Raw genomic sequence first — 19,953 nt, forward strand, 5'->3', positions numbered from 1 at the left:
TCCAGATGTCGCATTTCAGGCTGAGATGAGCCACAGCCCAGCAAACATGTCCATCCATGGACCCTGCAAATCCTCGCCTCATCAGTGGTAGCCCATCACCTGGGGTGTCCCAAAATCATGTGCCGGTGCTCCCAAGCCACCATGTTTCAGTCCTCTGGGGATGGAAACTTTGGTGGAGTGCAGCCCTGCCACCAGCCCCTACCTGCCACTGGACACCTTTGCCCATGGGAGATATGACTACATGTGCCATGGACCAGCATTTTCTCCCCATGGAAAGGCAATAGAAGTCTGACTTGGTTCCTGTCTCACTCGCTTCATCACTCTGTTATAGCACCCCTTCTTCTCTGTTTGTTCGAAGGACTCCTCTCTGCACGGAGAGCCAATGAAAGAGAAAAGGGATATTGAGCCAGTGGAAGGCAAAAACCAAAGGCTGGCCAGTGTCACCAGCAGCGAGAGCTTCGCAAGCTCTGGGTTCCAGGAAGATAAAAGTCTGAGTGATGTGGAGGAGGACGAGGAGGGTAGGTATTAATTCCTTCCTGTCCCTACATGGTCTGTGATATTTTTACAACATACTGTGCATCCCTGAAATTTTTTTCCTCATTTATCACCCTAATAAACATCCGTGGGAGACGCTCACAGGGTCATGTCCAGAGGGTAGAAGATTTAAAAAAAGATTATTTCCAGGGTTACTAAATCTGACAGGAAAATGTGTGATTGTTTCTTCTGACTGCTCCTTATCTTTGGGGAAAACACAGCAGTGTCCAAAGTGCGGGGTATAAAGCAAGCACTATTTTTGTTTCCAGTGACAGTGGGTTGACCTTCAAATACTACTCTATGAAGACTGAATTTATGGGAGTAATAGGGTCAGTAAGAGAGGGAAAATAACTGCCTGGTGAGTGAAATTTGTAACAAACCATGTTTTTCCATCTTTGCAGAGGCTGATGAGCTCTACAAGTTGCCCCTCACTATGGAGGACCTGATCTCTTACAGCTTTCAGGTGGCCAGAGGCATGGAGTTCCTCTCCTCCAGAAAGGTATGTTTTGCACTGGGGAATTTTCCCTACAGAAGGGTGGGATTCAGAGGTGAAATCATGTCTATGTCTTAGTGACACCTTCCTTGGGAGCACTCCCAAAGGAAGAGCCGTTTTCCTCTTGGATTTATAAATATAACCGTGTGTTTATCCAAGTCTCCATAGTCCATAAACACAGGATCATGGCTAAAGGCAGTGGGTCAAGCTCATTCACTCAGGGAAGATCTTTTGGGTGTGGTGGGGTTTTTTTCTTCATTTCAACATATATTAGGTAGGGAGCTCCAAATGAATCAGTGCTTTCCCTACAAATGTCAAGGGGCTTAAAAATTTATCAGTTTCTGGACTTCGGAAGTTTGGTGGGTTTTTTGTTAAGAATTGCCACTGTTTATAGTATCTTCATGTAGCCTATAGTCAACTTCCCTAAAAAAATATTAAATTGATTTCTCAAATAATAATAATAATTTTAAAAAGGATATGGGAAACATTCAGGAAATTTGTGTGCAGGATTAAGGAAATGCAGTTTGATTGTGAAACTGTTTTATTATAGTGCATTCATCGTGACCTGGCAGCCAGAAATATCCTTTTATCTGAGAACAATGTCGTGAAGATCTGTGATTTTGGCCTCGCAAGAGATATTTATAAGAATCCTGATTATGTGAGAAAAGGAGATGTAAGTCAAGATGCTGTTTATTTACCCAAATGATTATAACATATCATTTCAAACTGTCCACCAAAACGTCCTGTAGACGTCGTGTTCATGTTTTCCAGATGTGATGTAGATCTAGAAAGCTTTTCTATCCTCAAGCATAAGGCCTGGACACGCTAACTGTTTCACAGCTCTGCCCTTAAATATTTTTTAGACATTTTTTTCTTGGCTGGCTCCGCAGTGTAACCCACTTACTCAGTAGGCTTCCTTCAAGGAAACCAGTCCCTCCGAAAAAAGGTGCGTGTTCCCCTGTGTACCCACAGCAGGATCAAGCACCACTCGTGGTGCCTCCAGCAGCCGAGCAGGACTCGCTACCTCCAGCACCTATTCATTTGGGGGTTTTTCGCTTCTCCTGTAAATAGCAGGCAGTAAGCCCCTTGCCAAGCCTGCCGTGACCGCTGGGTCAGCAAACTGTGCCTGCGCCCACAGATGATGTGGGAATTTGATGTGGGCATTGGGCTCATGCAAAGAGTCTCCTTCTGCATGTCTCACCCACCTGCCATCCATTCCGTCATCCACAAACAGCTTTCAAGGCTTGCAGCACTGTATATTAGCTGTGAAATATTATTTACATAATCTGGGTACTGCTCAGGAGACACTATGAGGCTGCCCTGATGGGGTTTCAAGGGTTCCTGCAATTTAGGCTTCAAAAATTTCCCTGAGAACATTCACAGAATGATTTGCGCTTGGATGCAGGGTTTTCTTCCCCGTCTCTAGGATGTTGGCAAGAGGTCTCTGTTCTTGCATATCCCCACATCCCCATAAAGAAAAGTCCTGGTCACTCTGGTCACAGGTTTCCAGCCTCTGGCTTTTTGTGCCACACATTTTAAAAACAGCCTTTTACTCTGATAATTTATTAAGAAAGTGTCTGAATGAGTGTGGGTTTATCTTGACTGCCTGTAAGGAAATCCCACAGGTTCCTGCTTGAATGGTAATTATTTACATAACAATATATAGTTGATTCATCTACGATTAAATTCTTTTAGACTTTGAAAATAACAGTCAGGTTTGTCTGTTTTACTCCAGGCTCGACTTCCTCTCAAGTGGATGGCTCCAGAATCCATATTTGATAAAATCTACAATACAAAAAGCGACGTGTGGTCCTACGGGGTCTTGCTGTGGGAGATATTTTCCTTGGGTATGTTAACTCTGCACCCCAGGAGCTGGACTCAGCAGCAGAGGCTGTAGCTGGGGCCATCGTTCCAGCCTGGGGAAAAACATCCTTATCTTCGACAAGCTTTTGCCAAGTCTTTAATAAGAAAAGACCTACATCAGGCAGAAGCGGGGTGTAAGGGTAGAGGGGGGAACTGTGTGTGTCATGCCTCTGTGAACTGGAAATCTTGGTGCTTTTAAGGGCACTGGAAGCTGACTTGCCAGGCTGAAAGCCTTAGTGGATAGCACAGCTACCCGGGCACTTTTCCACCTATTTCTGCCATGGGCAAAACCTAAGCTTCCCTCTTTCTCCTGTAGAAACCCTGGGTAGAGATGCAGGGCAGCACAGCTGGAGCGATCACAGCCCTTTGTCCAATCAATGGCACAAACCAGCAAAACTGGGCAATTTTTAAAGTGGTTTTATTGAATATGGAACCCTGTGGGATAACACAGAGCTGTGGCCCTTGGTTGGCAGCTGCCAGGGACCAAGGCATTGCCTTCTGTGCCACCGATGGCATTTGAGACACCCAGTGCCATGGGCTGGATTCTCCCTCAAAAGCTTCTTACGTCCCCAGTGGGAGCAAGGGAGCTGAACACACACAGAGGTCTCTGCATGTCTCAGACTGTGTCACCCCCATTTTCAGCCTGAGACCAGGCTGTCACACCAGCCCAGGGGGAGACCCAGCGTGTGTCCCCCCAGCACCCGGGCCACTGGACACAGCAGTCGAACAAGAATCTGCACAGATGCCACAGGATGAACTAGAGCATGCAATCTGAAATTAAAACCCAGTGAAGCTTTTTTCTGCCCTCCTTTCTTTCACATGGAAAAGGCAGGATACAAGATGTACACTGAGCAGGAACAACAATGACTGTCAGAACAGAAGAATCTTAATTGGGCTCAACATAGAGGCTGACAAAAGAGGCGAACAGCAGAGGAAACAATACTATACAATTCTCAGGACAATCAATCATTTATTAGTTTAAATATATGTTGTTGGTCAGCCTGCCAACTCCTGTGATTTTATGGTCAGCCCATAATACCTGCTATTTTTTTCTTAAAGCCCCAGCTCCTCAAACCTGGTGACTGTCTAACTCTGAAAGATTTTAGTTTTTTCTTTTTTTTTTTTCCCTTTTCCTGATTTTTTTTTGTCTACAGAAAAAAACCCAACACAATCAGGCTGCATCTTAAAAACACAGAAATTAAGAAAATAAGGTAAATGTACTGTGATCTGATTTAAAACCATGATTTTGTTATTTTCAAGGTGGTTTTGAGCATTTGGTGCTGGTTAATACTCTGCTTACTAAATTTGGGGTGGTCTAAACCAACAGAGAGGTCAGACTCGGCTTTTCTTGAGGGATACTTTTCAAGTCCAAATCGTGTTTATTTTTTGCACCTTCAATAGTGCTGGGTTTGATCCTGCCCTCCACCAAGGACCAAGGTCTGGAGCAGTGTCAGCAGCTGTTCCCTGCCTGCGGGAGATGGCAGGGACCAGACCCCGCAGGGGGGGACACCCTCGGGCTCCCAGATCTGCAAGCAGATGTTGCACACCCTGAGCATTTTGAGGGGGGGAGTATAGGGCCAAAGCTAGGTCACAGGTACCCAGCTCAAGGTGTGTATGACCCTGCTCTCCCAATGTCACCTCCAGGTGCCTCTCCTTACCCCGGAGTCCAAATAGATGAGGATTTCTGCAGCAGGCTAAAGGAAGGCACGAGAATGCGAGCTCCAGAGCAAGCGACGCAGGAGATGTAAGATGCCTTTCTCTGATTGCCGCACGTACAACTGCCCTCCTGGGCTGCCTTGTGGACAATGTATGAGTCTTCTCAAGAAACACCCTCTGACAACATAATGAAAAACAACCTGATTCTGCCTCATATCTTCTTGCTGTCATCAGCATCTTCTTGCATCCCTCCCCACCCCTGGCCCTCCCATGGGGTAGGACAGGGTGAGGAGGGATATGGACCTGAGCCCAGGGCACCACCAGGGCTGGGCTGAGCGAGCAGCCGGGAGGAGGAAGGTCATTCGTTCCTCTCCAGGTTTAATATTTACTGACGTGCACACAGATAAGCGCGGGAGGAATGTGACATTATTAACATCATCTTGACTTAGGAAGCGACAACGGAGGCTTCCTCGCAAACACTCGGGTGACAAGGGACCACCCTTTCCCGGAGACAGCGTGTGATGGCAGAGGAAGGTGACAGGGACCCACAGACTCCCAACCCGCATATTGTGTGGGGTTTCTCTGAACTCTTCCATCACAACATTAGCTTTCCCTCCCCGGTCCTCTGCCTTAAGTGCAACCTCCAGCTGCTGCTGCATGGCCAACACCTTTTTGAAGGCTTGCGGGGGGGGGGTGTCCAAGTAAAACCCTGCGATTTCAGCCCCTCTGCCCTGGGAGTAGGATAGAGCGCCCTGGCTGGGGAGGCACCTGCAGCACACTGAACACGCACACCATGGCAAAAATCATTCAGGAACATGAACATATCTGAGGTACTTTACCTCTGGAGGCAAAACCAAGTACATGTAGGTGTCTTCAGTGTGTTTTTGAGTGCTACGTCATGACTCTAAATAGCAACACTTACCAAAAAATAGTTCTGGAAGAAGAAAAAGGAAGCAAGCCAGCCATGCCTATCTGGGAGTACTACCCATTGGCTAATTTTATTATCCTAGTGACAGTAGATAAGAGCTTTTTTTTTTTTTCTCTTCCACATATTTTATTGCAGGAAGGAAAGCTCGACTCAACCAATACGAGGAAGTGACACATTCATATAAGTCATCTTAGGATGCCTTAACTTAAACATTGCCAGTTAATGGATGTTTAATACAAAGGTTTAATGCTTAATTGGGAATGAAAAAAGAAAGTATGACTAGTTGGCTAAATTATTCTTTTGTTGTGGTCTTCCTGATATGTTGCGGGAAGCTTTTTTTCTTTTTGTGTAGAAAGTCTACTCTTTTACTTTTAGTAAGAGGCCTCAGTGGTGTTGGAGACCATTTTCGTAAAATCAGGTGGACTCAGGAGTTAACTCTGTCGATGACAAGCTGTCAGAGACTGCGCTGCCTTGGATCGAAGTGAGCTGTAACCTCTTTGTGTGCTCATTTTTCTTTTGTCCTCACAGCTACCAGATCATGCTGGACTGCTGGCGAAGCAATCCCAACGACAGACCAAGGTTCTCCGAGCTGGTGAAAAAGCTGGGCGACCTGCTGCAAGCAAACGTCCAGCAGGTACAAATGTCACAGCCATGTGCTGTCACCAAGGCAGGGGTGACTCGCCACACGGTGCCAGGAATAACTCTGATTTCTTCTTTGCGTTTAGGAAGGCAAAGACTACATACCCCTCGATACTATATTTACAACAGAAAGTGGGTTTCCCCCTGCATCTGATCCTTTGTGCAATGAAAATTTTTCTGTTACGAGCTCAAGTTGTGGAAGCACTGAAAATGTCAGGTGAGAGAGGCAAGATTAAGACTGAGTTTGTTTGTTGGGTATTGCAGCTTGCTGCTGGTAGGAGAAAACACCCAGAGACATCCCACCTGGCCTGAGTGTCCCCCCAGACATCGAGCCCCTCCACCAGGATCCTGCTGGGCTGGGATGGCCCATCGGGGTGTCCAGGGGGAACATCAGGTCACCAGCCTCAGGTGCTGTGAGAGGGGCAGCCATGTGCGTCCCAGGGTTGGGCAGTGAGGTTTGGGTGGGGTCTGGTTATTGAATCCTTTTTGTGTAAACTACATCAGTGACAGTTCGGCAACTGCTAAAAGAAACAGAGAAATACCCAGTGCTTCCTGCTTACGCACTTCACACCCTCACCAAAAATTGTCCTGCTTCTTTTGTCAAACAGATACATAAACACTTTCAAAATAAAACCACCCCAGCGCATACAGACATTTGAAGAGCTTCCCATCAAGGAAACGCTTGTGTTTAATGTAAGTGACGCTTGGGCCAAATGGTATGCCATTTATTTCTTTTTATTTGTGTGACAGATTTGTACAGAGAGAATCAAGGAGGGGTTTTATTGCTTTGTCAACTCTGCTGATACAAGGTGCAAGATTAGCTGTGCTTGCAGCATGGTGTTATCCCACTGTCCTACAAACTGGGGACAGTAGATCCTTGTTGACCATGCCATGGGCTGCAAACTCTCCTTCCCTGATAAGAAATGGCTGATGCCAGTAGGCCTGCAAGGTACGGCTGCCAGGCTCCCATCTGAGTCCCACCGGTGTGGGAGAGCCACTTAAAATCCCTTGGATTTGTGTTTTTGTCTGAACAGTAGTGCACAAATGAGACTCATGGGTCACATTTCCATCAGAGGTTCCTGGGATGAACAAGTCCTCTTATGAGGCGGACAAGCTGGGGTGATGTCTACTAATGGGGTGCACACACTGTGGGGTGTGGGGTGGGCATGGGTGAGAGGCTGGAGGAAGCTTTTGGTGAGCCATTTGTATGCATTCAGTAGTGGGAGGTGGGAAAGGCATGGTGGTTCTCTCAAGGCTGAACTAGTGGCTGGCCAGGACCTCACCTTGTGTGTAGACACCTTGCTTTTAGCACTCTGTATCTGCATTAATGGCATATGGTTGATGCACCCCAATGCAAGGACCATTTAGAAAGGCACCGTTAAATACCTGGGCATTGCAGTACCTCCAGAAGCACGGAGCATCTGTCTCCTAGAGCTCTCTGAGTACAAACAATGAAAATGATGGTGAAAATTGGACTGAAGAGTAATTGAGCCCAATGTAACAGTAACTTTCTACAGTTAACACCTAATAGGGTGGTGTCTGTCTTTTTTCTTCAAGGATTACCAAGCAGACAGTGGGATGGTGTTGGCTCCAGAAGAACTGAAACGTTTCACGTGGACAGGCAGCAAGCAGAAACGGACACTCTTTGGGTCTGTATTTTATGTTCCTTTCTTCTACTTCACATTTTAGAGGGAGAAGGAGGATTCAAGGTCCTGGTGCTAAATCAGGCCTACTGAAAGTATCTGAGGTGTCCCCAGTCCCTGCAAGCACTCTTGCTGAGGTATGTCCTGCTCAGTTGGGTCAGCAGTCAATCAGCTCTCACACCTAACCCTCCATACACCTTCAAGGAAACAAATAACCCTCATAACCTTCAATGCACATCACCGTTATGATTTATTAGCACTCTATTGATCAGCCTGATCCTCAACTCAAGGCCAGGCTGGACAAGCCAGTGCCAGGAGCGCTAAACCAAGGTAGAGGTAGGTAACTATAGGAAATGAGCCCTTGGCAGGGCAGGAGGAGAAACGTGTGGCTATGAAGGATTTGCAGTTGTTTCTGCAAGTCCCCAAGGGCACCCCAGCTGGGACAAGGCTCTCTGTGCTTGTTTTTGCCCTTCTTTTCCATGACTCAGCTAAGCACGGCCCATTTAACACCCATGGGCTCAGGATGCTAAAGTGGCAACTTTACAATAGATGGATGTGAGGGCCTCACTTCTCTTCCTGCCTTTAAGCACTTTTAATATATTGGCCACCTTCCTCCACCTAATTCCTGACAGCTGCCCGAGCAGGGAACTCGGGCTGCTCTAAGAAATTTGTTGCACTGACATGAACTCTCTGTAAATGGGAAATGTTTGTTTTCTCAATGCTGGTGGTGTCTCAGTTCCCAGCCGCTGCGAAGCTGGCAGTGTCGGCGGCGGGTTTCGGCTCACTGCTCTCAGCCAGCCCCGGGGACTGCCCGTGCCCAACCCATCCTTCATCTTACGCTGGCAGGAGGTCAAGGCCATCCCGCCATCCTGCCTGTGCTGGACTTGTCAGCGCCTTGCAGCTGGGGCAGGCTGGGAGGTGTAGTATTGTCTCAATGAACAATTGGAGCCGGCTGAAACGTGCGGTCAAGACAGAGAGACTCGCTTCAAGAGAAATTCCAGTGACTAAGAGGGCGTTGGTTAAACACGTAGGAATACGGCTACGAGAGCGTGCACGCTCACACGGCCAAAATACAGGGTGTGTGGGGCAAACGTGCTGCTGGCGGGAGTCTGCAATGGAGCACTGCTCACACCTGGCAAAGCCGGGGTGATTCAAGCCACTCCAAACAAGTGCTGGAAAACCCTGTCTCCTGCCTTGACCGCTCACATTTCAGAAAAGAGGCTTGTGAGCAATTTTACTGTACTTTGATTTTATTGAGACAGTTTTCCATACTTACTTTTGAAAAGCCAGGTATTACAGAGCTTGGAATGCATGTGGATATTAGAGGGCTCCAAAGGATGCAGTGTTTCCTAGAAGTGGTTTAACCCATTTCTAATTTGTGTAAATGTGACATTTCTGAAGGCTGCCGTCAGCCGCAGAGACAACACAGCAACCTCCCCAAATGAGATGTATGAAAAGCCTTTTTTTTTGCATGGCATGGAATACATGGAGTATGCCTCGAGCATCCCTCCGGAACTGCTTTAAGGAGCATTTTCAGCTGCAGAAGGAAAGGGAATGCTTGGATGGGAAAAAAAATATTAACTCAACAGTGGCTGCTAGAATGTAAATCCTCAGGGAAACAGAGCAGCTGGCTGAGAACACACAAGGTCATCTGGTCTGCAAGCTAAACAAGTGGTACTGTAGCACTTTGCCAAGAAGCACTCGTGTATGTGAATGCACACAGCGACCCTTTAGTCTGCACACACTCCTAAAAGTGGTAGCTTCTCAGCTAAGCACCCTTGACTTAGGCTAAATCAGAGCTGTAAATAAACACCGCTGAAAGCAGAAAGGTAAAGCCTGGAGGGGTTTGACACATGTAAGCAGATCTAACCAGATACATAGTCCTGCTTCTTTCCTTGCATCTCAAGCATCCTTCATGCCAACCGCATCCCGGGCTGCATCAAAAGAAGCGTGACCAGCAGGTCACGGGAGGTGATTCTACCCCTCTACTCTGAGCTCGTGAGACCCCACCTGGAGTACTGTGTCCAGCTTTGGAGTCCTCAACACAGGAAGGACATGGACCTGTTGGAAAGGGTCCAGCAGAGGGCCACGAAGATGATCAGAGGGATGGAGCACCTCCCCTATGAAGACAGGCTGAGAGAGCTGGGGTTGTTCAGCCTGGAGAAGAGAAGGCTCCGGGGAGACCTCATAGCAGCCTTCCAATATCTGAAGGGAGCCTACAGGAGAGCCGGAGAGGGACTCTTTTTCAGGAAATGTAGTGACAAGACAAGGGGTAACAGTTTTAAATTGGAAAAGGGGAGATTTAGATTGGATACCAGAAAGAAATTCTTTATTGTGAAGGTAGTGAGACACTGGAACAGGTTGCCCAGAGAAGTTGTGGATGCCCCATCTCTGGAAGTGGTCAAGGCCAGGGTGGATGGGGCTTTAGTAGGAGGTGTCCCTGCCCATGGCAGGGGGGGTGGAACTTGATGATCTTTAAGGTCCCTTCCAACCCAAACCATTCTACGATTCTATGGTTCTCTGTGGTCCTGCCCCCTCTCTTGGCTTGCCTTGCAGAGAGCTGCTTCAGGTCGCTGGACTCTCAGAAGAACGACCGCAGAATAAGTTCTGAGTGAGCAGTAGCATCTCACTGTCAGGGCAGCTGGTGCCAGCGCCAGGATGAGGAAGGGGTCACCTTCCTTTTCGCTGCAGTTTACAGCTCCATCACCTTCACTGGAACGCCTCATCACTCCCAGAGCACTTACCATCATGCTGTGAACCTCAGCGCTGCAGTTTAGGGGACAGATGCGCAGAAATGCACTCACACCAGCGGGTGGGTCCTGTGCTGAGGCTGAGGATGCTGTGGGACTGTGTCCTCGCTGCTACCCGGCCACCTGCAGGCTGGGCTGCCTTTGTAGGGGCAGAACGGCTGGGCTCAGTGTGGTTTTATTCTCAGTTCGGAGCATCTGAAATCACACGCGAGCCAGCCAGGTGAGGTGACTCTTTCAGACCAGCACAACGGTGGGTGTGTGCCCTGGAGCATGGCGTTAGAGGATTCAGACTTGGTGGGGCCATATCTGTCACCACACTGCTGAAGGATTGCAGAGAGTGGAAGGAGCCAAAGCTGGTGGCATCCTACCTGTCCCCCAGAAGTGCATCCAGGGTTTGCGTCAGAGGAGACTAATAATTTTATTCCAGAAGAGAGCCAGTGCATGCACTGGTGCTTACTCAGCATAACCAACCCGAGAGCCAGGTTGTGGGAAGAGCAGACAGCTCTGTTCCTTTGCAAGTGAAAAGGATCCCAAGTGCAACTCTCTTCTAGCTTTTCAGTATTGGTGAGAAAGCCCAACCCAAGTAAGCCAAAACCCTCAGGCTGCCAGAAAAATGGCTCTAAACTCCACCACTTGAGAGCTGGAACAAGCATCTCAAGAGCCGCAGCCAACATCTAACCTCACTCCGTTCTTGAATCTGTCGGGAAAGGAGCAGTCGTTTCCTCCAACAAATGATCCCAATTGAAAACTAGCTAGCCAGAGTTTCTAATTTACATTCCTGGAGTGGAAAGAAGAGAGTCCACAGCTAGAGAAGCCTTTACTGACTGTAAGCTCAGTCTGAACATGATACCTGACCATGGATGCCAAAACCCCAGGGTCTCCCTCGAAGCTCTCTGTGGTAGTGTATGTCCAGGTACAGCAGTGCGCTCAAGCATGCTAAAGTTAATAGATGGAGCTTTACTGGTATAAAGGTTTACTAGTTAAAGTAGAACCCAAGTCCAGCTCACGAGAAAATTCTCAGGATGCAAAAGCCCAATGATGAATGAAAGGATGATGGTTTTAAGGCTCATGACTTCACAGGCACACTCCACTTTAGCCAGCCTGCCGCTCCTTAAGACTCACAATTATCACAGGAGTAAATCACAGGAGTGTTTCTCTTTAAACCATCACAAGAAGTCCATTGCGTCTGTGACTAACCTTGTCACATAGTTATGGAATTTATCCCAAGGCAATTATTTGTCCATCTGGCAATAGATGCAATATAAAAAGATGGGATGCATCTGCAATCCTCATCAGGAGGGCTCTTCCTCATGAACTCCATCAATCTACAAACAAATTTAACGGGGTGATCTTCTTGGGAGGTCCCTTCAGTTTCCTACAGTAGGAGAGAAGACAGAGACCACACTCTCTCCAAAGCACACAGGCCTGTGCGTTAAAGATTCAGGAAAATGTGACATCTAAGAGAAACTGTTACTTCTCCGTTTCCTAATCAGGAAAGGTCCTGTGCTATCAGTTCTGTACTTAAGATACAAACGGTGCAAATTATAATGAAAAGCAAAACCCTGGGCTCCCAAAGCCTCAACAGATGTTCTAATTGTCTTCTCTGGAATTCAAGACTAGCACTGCCAATGTTCCCAACCTTATAAAAGGAGAAGGGTGGAGTGTCCGTGAACTTATAAAAATATAGGGGAAGGAATCTAATTTTAGGCAATGCAGTCCAACATATGTTTACGTTAAGATTTCACATATAATCAATGATGCAAAATGCTCTTACTTGTCTTTCGTCTACAGATAAATCTTTGGTATCTAAATGCAGTGGTGTTGAAAAATCTCTTTGTCGTAACTTTCTTCATTATTGAAAGAGCCCTTTTAAGCACTGCTCTCTCCTAATCCAGGTGAGAAAGTGCTGGAAGGTGAACAGGGTCTTAAAGAGCAGCACAGCTGAGAAGACATTAAACCTTTCTTGTAAAGGGTATCAAAAGACTGCCTACAGGATAACTGGGCCTTTGTGGGAGATGAAAACTCTAATTCAAACCAGCAGTTCACATCTGCTGCTGAGAGAAGCCTAAGAGAGCGGATATCCAGACCTTGTGCCCTTCCTCACAAACATCACCCATTTATCTTAAAAATTCATCCCAGCATTAGGCTTTGGGAACGCCTACACTAGCAGCTTTCTGCTTTTGCCCCAAGGCTTGAGACCTTTCATTACTTCACTCTGGCTCAAAAAAATCCCATTTTCCTTAGGAAGAACATTTAAGTCCAGGGACCCTGTGGGGATCCACAGCCCAGCAGCAGCAGCACGGGTGCCAGACACTCCATGCTACTTTGCCCTGCAATGAATTTTCACTCCGTAGCACCTGCCACAAATGAGCAATTAGAGCTTAAGCTGAGCAATCCAGTACTCCCCATAAGCACCAAGACTCTTAATACTTACAATGAACACAAGCACCTTAATAGTGATGTTCAGTCACAGCATCCCTGTTCAGAAGGGGACTCGAGGGGGACACAGAAGGGCTCTTTCAGCCCTCCGTTCCACTCCCTTATTGAGCAATTCCATCTGCATCAACACTGCCCCCATCGTGAAAAAAATAAACAAAGCTGCTTCTTGTGATGTGGCTTTGCTCGAGTCACTAAAACAAACGCTTGTACATGTTAAATATGCTAACAGTGAGGCTGCTCTGTTACAGCGTGAAAGGTGCCAGCAGGAGCAAGGAGTCCGTGCTTTCCGGAATAACCAAGCCAAGAAGCTTCTGCAGTTTCAGCTGTGACCAGCTCAGTGACTCCAAGCGAAGATATACATACGGTAACGCGGTCCTGGAGAAAATGAAAGCCTGTCATTCTCCCCCTCCTGACTACAACTCTGTGGTCCTTTATTCTCAGCCACCCGTTTAAGTACTTCTAGGCCAAGATTTAAGTATGTATTTAACACATAAAGGTTCTTCTGAAACAGTCAGTTTAAAAACTTTGACCCAATTTTAATTATCCTAAAATTCAAAGAGATATCATTGGCTTAATCTCAGTGACCTGCTTTTCTACAGACTGCAACAAGCATATAGAAAATATAGCAAAATACTAATGCTTAGGCCTTGACTTTCCCAATGCTGAACACCAACAGCTGCCACTAAAATTGCCCAGTACTTCTGAAAACCTGAATGGTCATCATTACAGAGAAAACCAGTTCACTGTTTGGTCCCTGGCAGCAGGATGGCATTTTACGCTCCAGGCGCCCAGCCTCGCTCGGACTCAAGGGCAGCACCGGTGTCCTGGTCAGGAGAGGCAGCTGGGAGCCCGCAGGATCCCCTGCGTCAGGCACCGGGAAATCCGCACCCTGTTGGTGGGGCTGGTATAGTATTGGAAAATAAAGGATTCTTCAGGAAGAAACAAACAGCCAGCTTTTAGCGAAAACTCTACTTTGAGAAACTTGAGGGAAGGCTAATGCCCGGGGGAAGCTGAATTAGCTGGCTGGGGCATTACACGGCTCTTACTGCTTCGGATGGCAAGCGCAGTAGGGAGTCCTGCGAGGCAAGGATTCCAAACGAGTGTTGCAAAACACAATTGGCAAGGATAGAGGAGAACTAAGATCAGAGCCAGGGCTGCAACAACAGGGAATACAGATCAATTCAGTTTGGACAAGCCTGCTGACATCAAGTAAATGCTCTTGAAGTTTTGCACTTTGTCAGTATGCCAACACACACACACACACTGGAACCAAAACACAAGCTAGATATGTTAAAGCCAAGCTCTGTCCGCGAAACCTCGTGGACCTTCTAACACTGCACTGATTATGTTTTATTTATGGGAATCTGTCTGACGAGACAGGATGGCTACTAAACTGCGTATATACTTTAAAGAAAGGATTGATCACTAGAAAGTTTGAAGAGGTTAGAAATGACAAGCCAAACTCCTTGGAAAGTTAGGGCAGCTTTTCTATGAAGACAGATGAATTTCCAGGTTAGTTACCAGTACAGATGTACAGGAATAACAAGGTATTCATTTGCAACAGACTTTTGTATAGCATCTCAGAAAGGGCATGAATGTTCTTTGTTTCAGAAGCACAAGGATGCACCATCCCCTTTCACCTTTGAAGGTAATATTAAAATGAGAGTTGGCCATTTAACACAGTAGCGCTGACAATCAACAAGTACTGCCCAATCTCAGCTTCTTGTGGTCCACTATAAATATATATTAACTAAAATGCTACATATAATATGGTTCTGACTTCTTAAAACTCAGCTTAGGAGCTGTGACTTTAACCCACTAACAGACTTAAAGGCAAATGACCTTTTGCATACTTACAAAGAAAAATGTTCTTCGATATTCAAGTAAAAGTAATATGTACCACAACTTCTAAGCTCAGTATCAATTCTAGATCTTCCTGGCCAAGAGATCATCAATTTTAAGTATCTTCTGCACTGGCTCTTGCTGGTAAAGTGTATTTCATCTTGATCAAAACAAAAAGAAATTTTAAGAACTGTTTCTTAACTACAATTGAGCAAAAATAGTTATGGGATGATGCATCTCTAAGGAAATGTTTGCACAGTGTAAATATATAAATATGCTTTTTGTGCATAAATATTTAAGAGAACTGGACTACAAAGATTACTTTTATACGAACCCCCTAAGTTTCTTCAGATGTGAATAACTCTTATTTTGCCTTTCATTTTCTGTCTTTATATAATGTATTTGACTGCTGAATTCACATAATAAAGTTTGCTTTTGAAAGAATCTGCAGAGTTCTGCCAAACTAGTTTTAATCCAGCATCAGAGTGTGCCGCATCAGACGATTCAGCGCTGGGCAGCACTAACATCAGACAGACGGGAAAAGCCAGGTTTCATGGGGGGGGAAAGAAAAGCAGCTCATTAACAAACATCCATTCAACTGCCCCCCACGCCTGGTTACTTCTGCAGCTAGAAGATATGGTAGAGATGAAAGGACATGAGTTAGCACCTCAGGCCTGGCAGATGCTTCCTCTTCTTCACAGAATCTCCACATCCCCACCCCATCCACCCGAAGCTGAAGATGCCACCCCTACGGAGATGTTCAGTTGAGGGCTCTCTGCTACACAGCATTTTATAGCAGGAGGGAACCTCCAGCTCACGTTGCAGAGAAACTACACACAAGTGCCAGAAGGCAGGTGAGATGAAACCTTCCCTGGGGAGGCAGAACATAACAGGATCGCCCGCTACTGTCGCAGGAGGTTCCCTAGCTGTTACTGCACATCACTAAAAGGAATTGGAGACTAGATAATGGCACCAATCAAGCTTGCTGCAGCTTTAGTTTAGTCTCTATATAATAAAATTTTGAAAACACTGCAATTTAAGGGATAATGATTCCCTGTTAAATGTATGCAAGGAATATTGACAATTTCATATATTGCACAAAATTTCATGTTACATAACCATCCAGTCATCTGGATGGGTATAGGAGATTTTACCCAATTGGTAACTCACCTCAACTTTGCTGGTTAACAATACAGAAAAACAACTCTGGGAAATGAAGCTGTCAATGACTCCACATGCAAATTGTCAGAGAAATTAATATGCTTTGTTATTGGGCAAAAAAAGCCTCAAAAACATGAAAGTAAGGGTACTTTAGTAGAGTTTTCAAAACTAGGGCTTGTCCAGTAAAGCAAACCCGATCTGACAGAAGCAGATGGGACTTGGCTTGGGAGTTAAGGAAATGTGTATTAGCATGATTCTAGTCAACAACTTCTGTAAGTTTTAGGAGCTCTGATATACTATAAGTGGCAAGCACTAAACACACCTTGTGACTCATGATTGTTTAAACTCTGCATTGCAGATGGAGTGGATACAAAAGAAATATGACAGAATGAAATACAATTCCAGTACCAAAGTTGAAAAGCCCTGTATCCAAGTTCACATCGTCAAAATAAGGCCACGTTATTTCTGGTATTCTTTATTAAAAATACTGCTGTACACATGAAGAATGAAAACAGGATTAAAGATGAGTAACACATATTGGGATCATGACATTAGAACTTAACATACTGGTGCTTTTTAGGGGAAGCAGTTGACACCTGAATTACTGAAACAAGGGCAAATCAAAAATACATAGGTACCCTCAACAAAATATTTACAATATAGTAAATACAGCAACAGAATTTAAAACAGGTACAAAAATTAAAATGACCAACATCAAATGATTTCAAAGGTTGTCCCTTCTGTGCTTTTAGCTGTAAAAAATAGGAAGGTCGGAATTAAATTTCCCATCTGGGAGGGCACATCCTGGTGGCTCTTCTTTTTAAATACAGATACACAGTTCTTCCTACGAATGGATCAAACTACAACTTTAGGACAACCTTCTAAATGGAATTAAAATGGGGTAGAAGGGCTCTCCCCAAAAAAACACCCAAGCTGAACTTCAGACTGTTCAAATCATTCCCAAATACGGACCAAATGAAATAAATAGAAAACAAAGCTCAACTTTTTTTTTTTATTTTATGCATTACCTGACACCAAATATTTTCTGGCTGACATTACGTATGAAAACTTATTAGCTGTCTACCTTTTTATTTTTAAACCAAGTCCTGAGGTTACTAGGGGCTGAAGCAAACTGACATTATGCAAATACACACAGGTTTGCAATTTAGACATGTCTTGCAGAGGGTGGTTTGCTGGTCTAAAAAGGATGAGAATTCAAGCCCTATTTTACCCCTGCCTTACACTTTCACAAAATATTGGTCCACAAATTAAATTTTCAAAGGTTCCCAAACCCCACAACTGAACAGATGATCCCCTTTCATTTTCAAAGAAAACAATACTGGAAAAAACCTCAGCCCGCTTATAAATTAAGCATTTCATATTTCTTCTAGAATACAAGTACTTCTTTTTTGTACAAAAGAATTACAATATGATTTGTCAAAAAACATATAAAAGACAGCTGCTCTTCCTCAAATACATGAGCTAATGATAAAAGACTGTTTTGCATGTTCACTTTTCAAAGTTCCTGTTCCTTTTATATTAAAAAGAACATTCTGGCAACTGTTATCGTTTGAATATTAAACATTATGTTCCTTTTAAAATTCACTCGATCAAATGCAACAATAATCGATTCTTAAACTCAACAACTGATGCTACCTAATGTGGATTCAACCACATTTTCTAAAATGTGTAAAGCATGTCCCTAGTCTTCAAAGCTTTCGATGTGAAGAGAGTTGCTTTTTTTCTTGATGCAAGTCTCAAGGCGGAGAATCATTTTAAAGCTTATAAAAGTGGACAGAGAAATATTAAAAACTTCTCTGAAAACTACAAATATTGAGAATTATTAAAATTGATGTCAGTAACATCAGTTGCAAGTGCTTAGAGTCTGTCCTGACCTTTTGAGTTTCCACATTTTCTTCATGGTGAGCACCCAGTGCTATTAAAACATTCAGTGCTGGGAAAGGGTAGATACAGTCTTCACTACTGCTTTAAGAAAGGAAATTCCTACATATTTGGCAGTCTTCAGTATCAAAGTGTAGGTGTTTAACTAGAAATCCCATGAATACCCAAGTTTGGAGACAACTGCATGTCCAAATATTAGAAAGTTAATTGAGGAGGAAAATTCCAGACTTTTGAGACTGAATTACTTCAGGAAAATTCATGTGTTGAGTATTATCAAAAGTAATATTACTTTGGGCTAAGCAGTGACTGCAAAGGCACAGCAGATCATTATCCCTCCAGATTCAGGCTGTAAAACTTGAAAAGCTCTTGATGCCAGACAACTGCTGTGTTTAGTTAATCTTCTTTTAACAGTGTCTTTGTATCTGTATCCAGTGTAGCGTACCATAATAAAGCTGTGGTTCAAAGAACAGAACTTTATACAAAAATTATACTGTAAATAACCTAAAGTAATACACTCCTGAAACTTCAGGCATTTAAACAATTTCTTTAAAAAAAAAAATCTATTAAAAAAATTGCATAAATGTAAATGCTTCTGACTAGCAGGAAAACGTACAAACAGTTTTTAAAAGGCGCTGGTTGTGTTTAGAGCAAGTTTGATATGCTCTTTAAATTAGAGATGTTTCCCATGTTGCTATTTTCGTCACTTCGCTTAGACAAGGTTTAAATCAAATGACAGGGGACTTTCTTTCCTTTTTTGTCAATTCACCGATACTTCAACTTGACTGGTTTTGAAAGGTTTTGTCTTCTCACATTTCTTTTTTGAGCTAACAGTGGGTGGCATACAGAGCTTGCATACAACACACTTTTACAGAGGTTATGAACTAAACGGTCATTAATAGAACACAATTTCTATTAAATTATTTACCTGGTCCTTTATGCTATTCTGGGTGCAAATAATATCAAAAATGAATAAATTTTGCTATATCCTCAGTGACAAAAATGTATCCCAGAAATGTCCTTGCAAAGAGTTTCCCTTAAGTATACAATGTGGCAAAACTTCAGAGATCAGAAAAGTCTTAAAAAAATTAAAATTAGTGCATATACAAGTGGAAAAAATAAAAGCAGGAACATCATGCACCTGATGTGTTCCTTAATCTAAAATAAATTCTTCACAGATAAAGCCTCCAATGGCAGCCTTAGCTCTAGGATAAGTGAAACATTCTTCCCTTCAAGTAACAGTGTACCTGACTGAAGTGCAAGCAGCTTTGCTCATCTCCTGTTTGTTTCCCAAATGTGAAATGAGATGACAACAACAATTCAGCTGTAGTGCAATTTGCTATTGGTTAAGTTCCTCAGCAATGTCCTGCATGCTTTCAGCAAATACTACAACTGACCATTTGCGGCTGCAATCAGTTCTTGAAAAGTATTTTCAAAGCAGCGTTTTAAATCGCTGTAAGTTACCACAAGTACACTCTTCTCATCTCTGGAAATGAGGCTTATTTTTTCTGGCACACCAGCATCTAACTGTAACAAGAATGCAAAAGATAAAATAAAAGAAGTGTGAAAGAAATGGCAAAACATTTCCCCAATAACAAAAGCAATCAATTTCTTGGCAAGAACATTGTTGTGGCATGGTTCAAATCTGCTAACGCTACAGAAAGGAAGGATCTGAATCGCACCACAACAATGTACTTGCCAAAAAATCGAGACATTTTGGTCTTAACCTGATGGACATTCCAGACCTTTGGACTAGGTTACCATTGTTTTCTTCCCTTTCCATAAAGCTAATAATCCTGCAATGCTATCTTCCCCTGTGCAGAAAGCCTAGCCCGATTTCCATAGAGCTCCTGATGAACAAAACCACGTTTGACATTACAATTGCACATAAGATTCACAAGCCTCCAGGCAGGGTAGGTAAATTACTTCTTGCCCGCTCTAAAATGAAATAATGGATGGACCAGCCCCAGGCAATTTGAAAACCATTAGAAACCCAAGCCTCATGTTTTTGGCAGTACTGGTAACAAATTTGTTCCTAAACTGTATGGTACTTTTCTTCCTTTAATGGAAAAAAACCCAACCCCAACCAAACAACAAAAAATATTA

General features: G+C 44.2%; 2 protein-coding genes across 2 annotated transcripts in view; one reads left to right on the forward strand and one right to left on the reverse strand.

The window, feature by feature from the left end:
• Positions 1-15,225, forward strand: part of FLT1 (fms related receptor tyrosine kinase 1) — a 96,741-nt gene extending 81,516 nt beyond the window's left edge. Inside the window, exons 19-28 of the mRNA XM_074147776.1 lie at positions 359-518; positions 936-1,033; positions 1,578-1,700; positions 2,763-2,874; positions 4,535-4,634; positions 6,003-6,108; positions 6,200-6,330; positions 6,722-6,806; positions 7,671-7,762; positions 13,194-15,225. Of these exons, the coding sequence (XP_074003877.1) occupies positions 359-518; positions 936-1,033; positions 1,578-1,700; positions 2,763-2,874; positions 4,535-4,634; positions 6,003-6,108; positions 6,200-6,330; positions 6,722-6,806; positions 7,671-7,762; positions 13,194-13,398 (1,212 nt within the window). The 3' untranslated portion in view covers positions 13,399-15,225. The remainder of the gene's footprint in view (positions 1-358; positions 519-935; positions 1,034-1,577; positions 1,701-2,762; positions 2,875-4,534; positions 4,635-6,002; positions 6,109-6,199; positions 6,331-6,721; positions 6,807-7,670; positions 7,763-13,193) is intronic.
• Positions 15,226-16,413: 1,188 nt separating this feature from the next.
• PAN3 (poly(A) specific ribonuclease subunit PAN3) overlaps positions 16,414-19,953 on the reverse strand; it is an 86,654-nt gene continuing 83,114 nt past the window's right edge. Inside the window, exon 21 of the mRNA XM_074151014.1 lies at positions 16,414-19,374. Within this exon, the coding sequence (XP_074007115.1) occupies positions 19,234-19,374 (141 nt within the window). The 3' untranslated portion in view covers positions 16,414-19,233. The remainder of the gene's footprint in view (positions 19,375-19,953) is intronic.

The sequence above is a fragment of the Numenius arquata genome, chromosome 1 (genome assembly GCF_964106895.1).
Source record: "Numenius arquata chromosome 1, bNumArq3.hap1.1, whole genome shotgun sequence".
NCBI classification, from domain to species: domain Eukaryota; kingdom Metazoa; phylum Chordata; class Aves; order Charadriiformes; family Scolopacidae; genus Numenius; species Numenius arquata.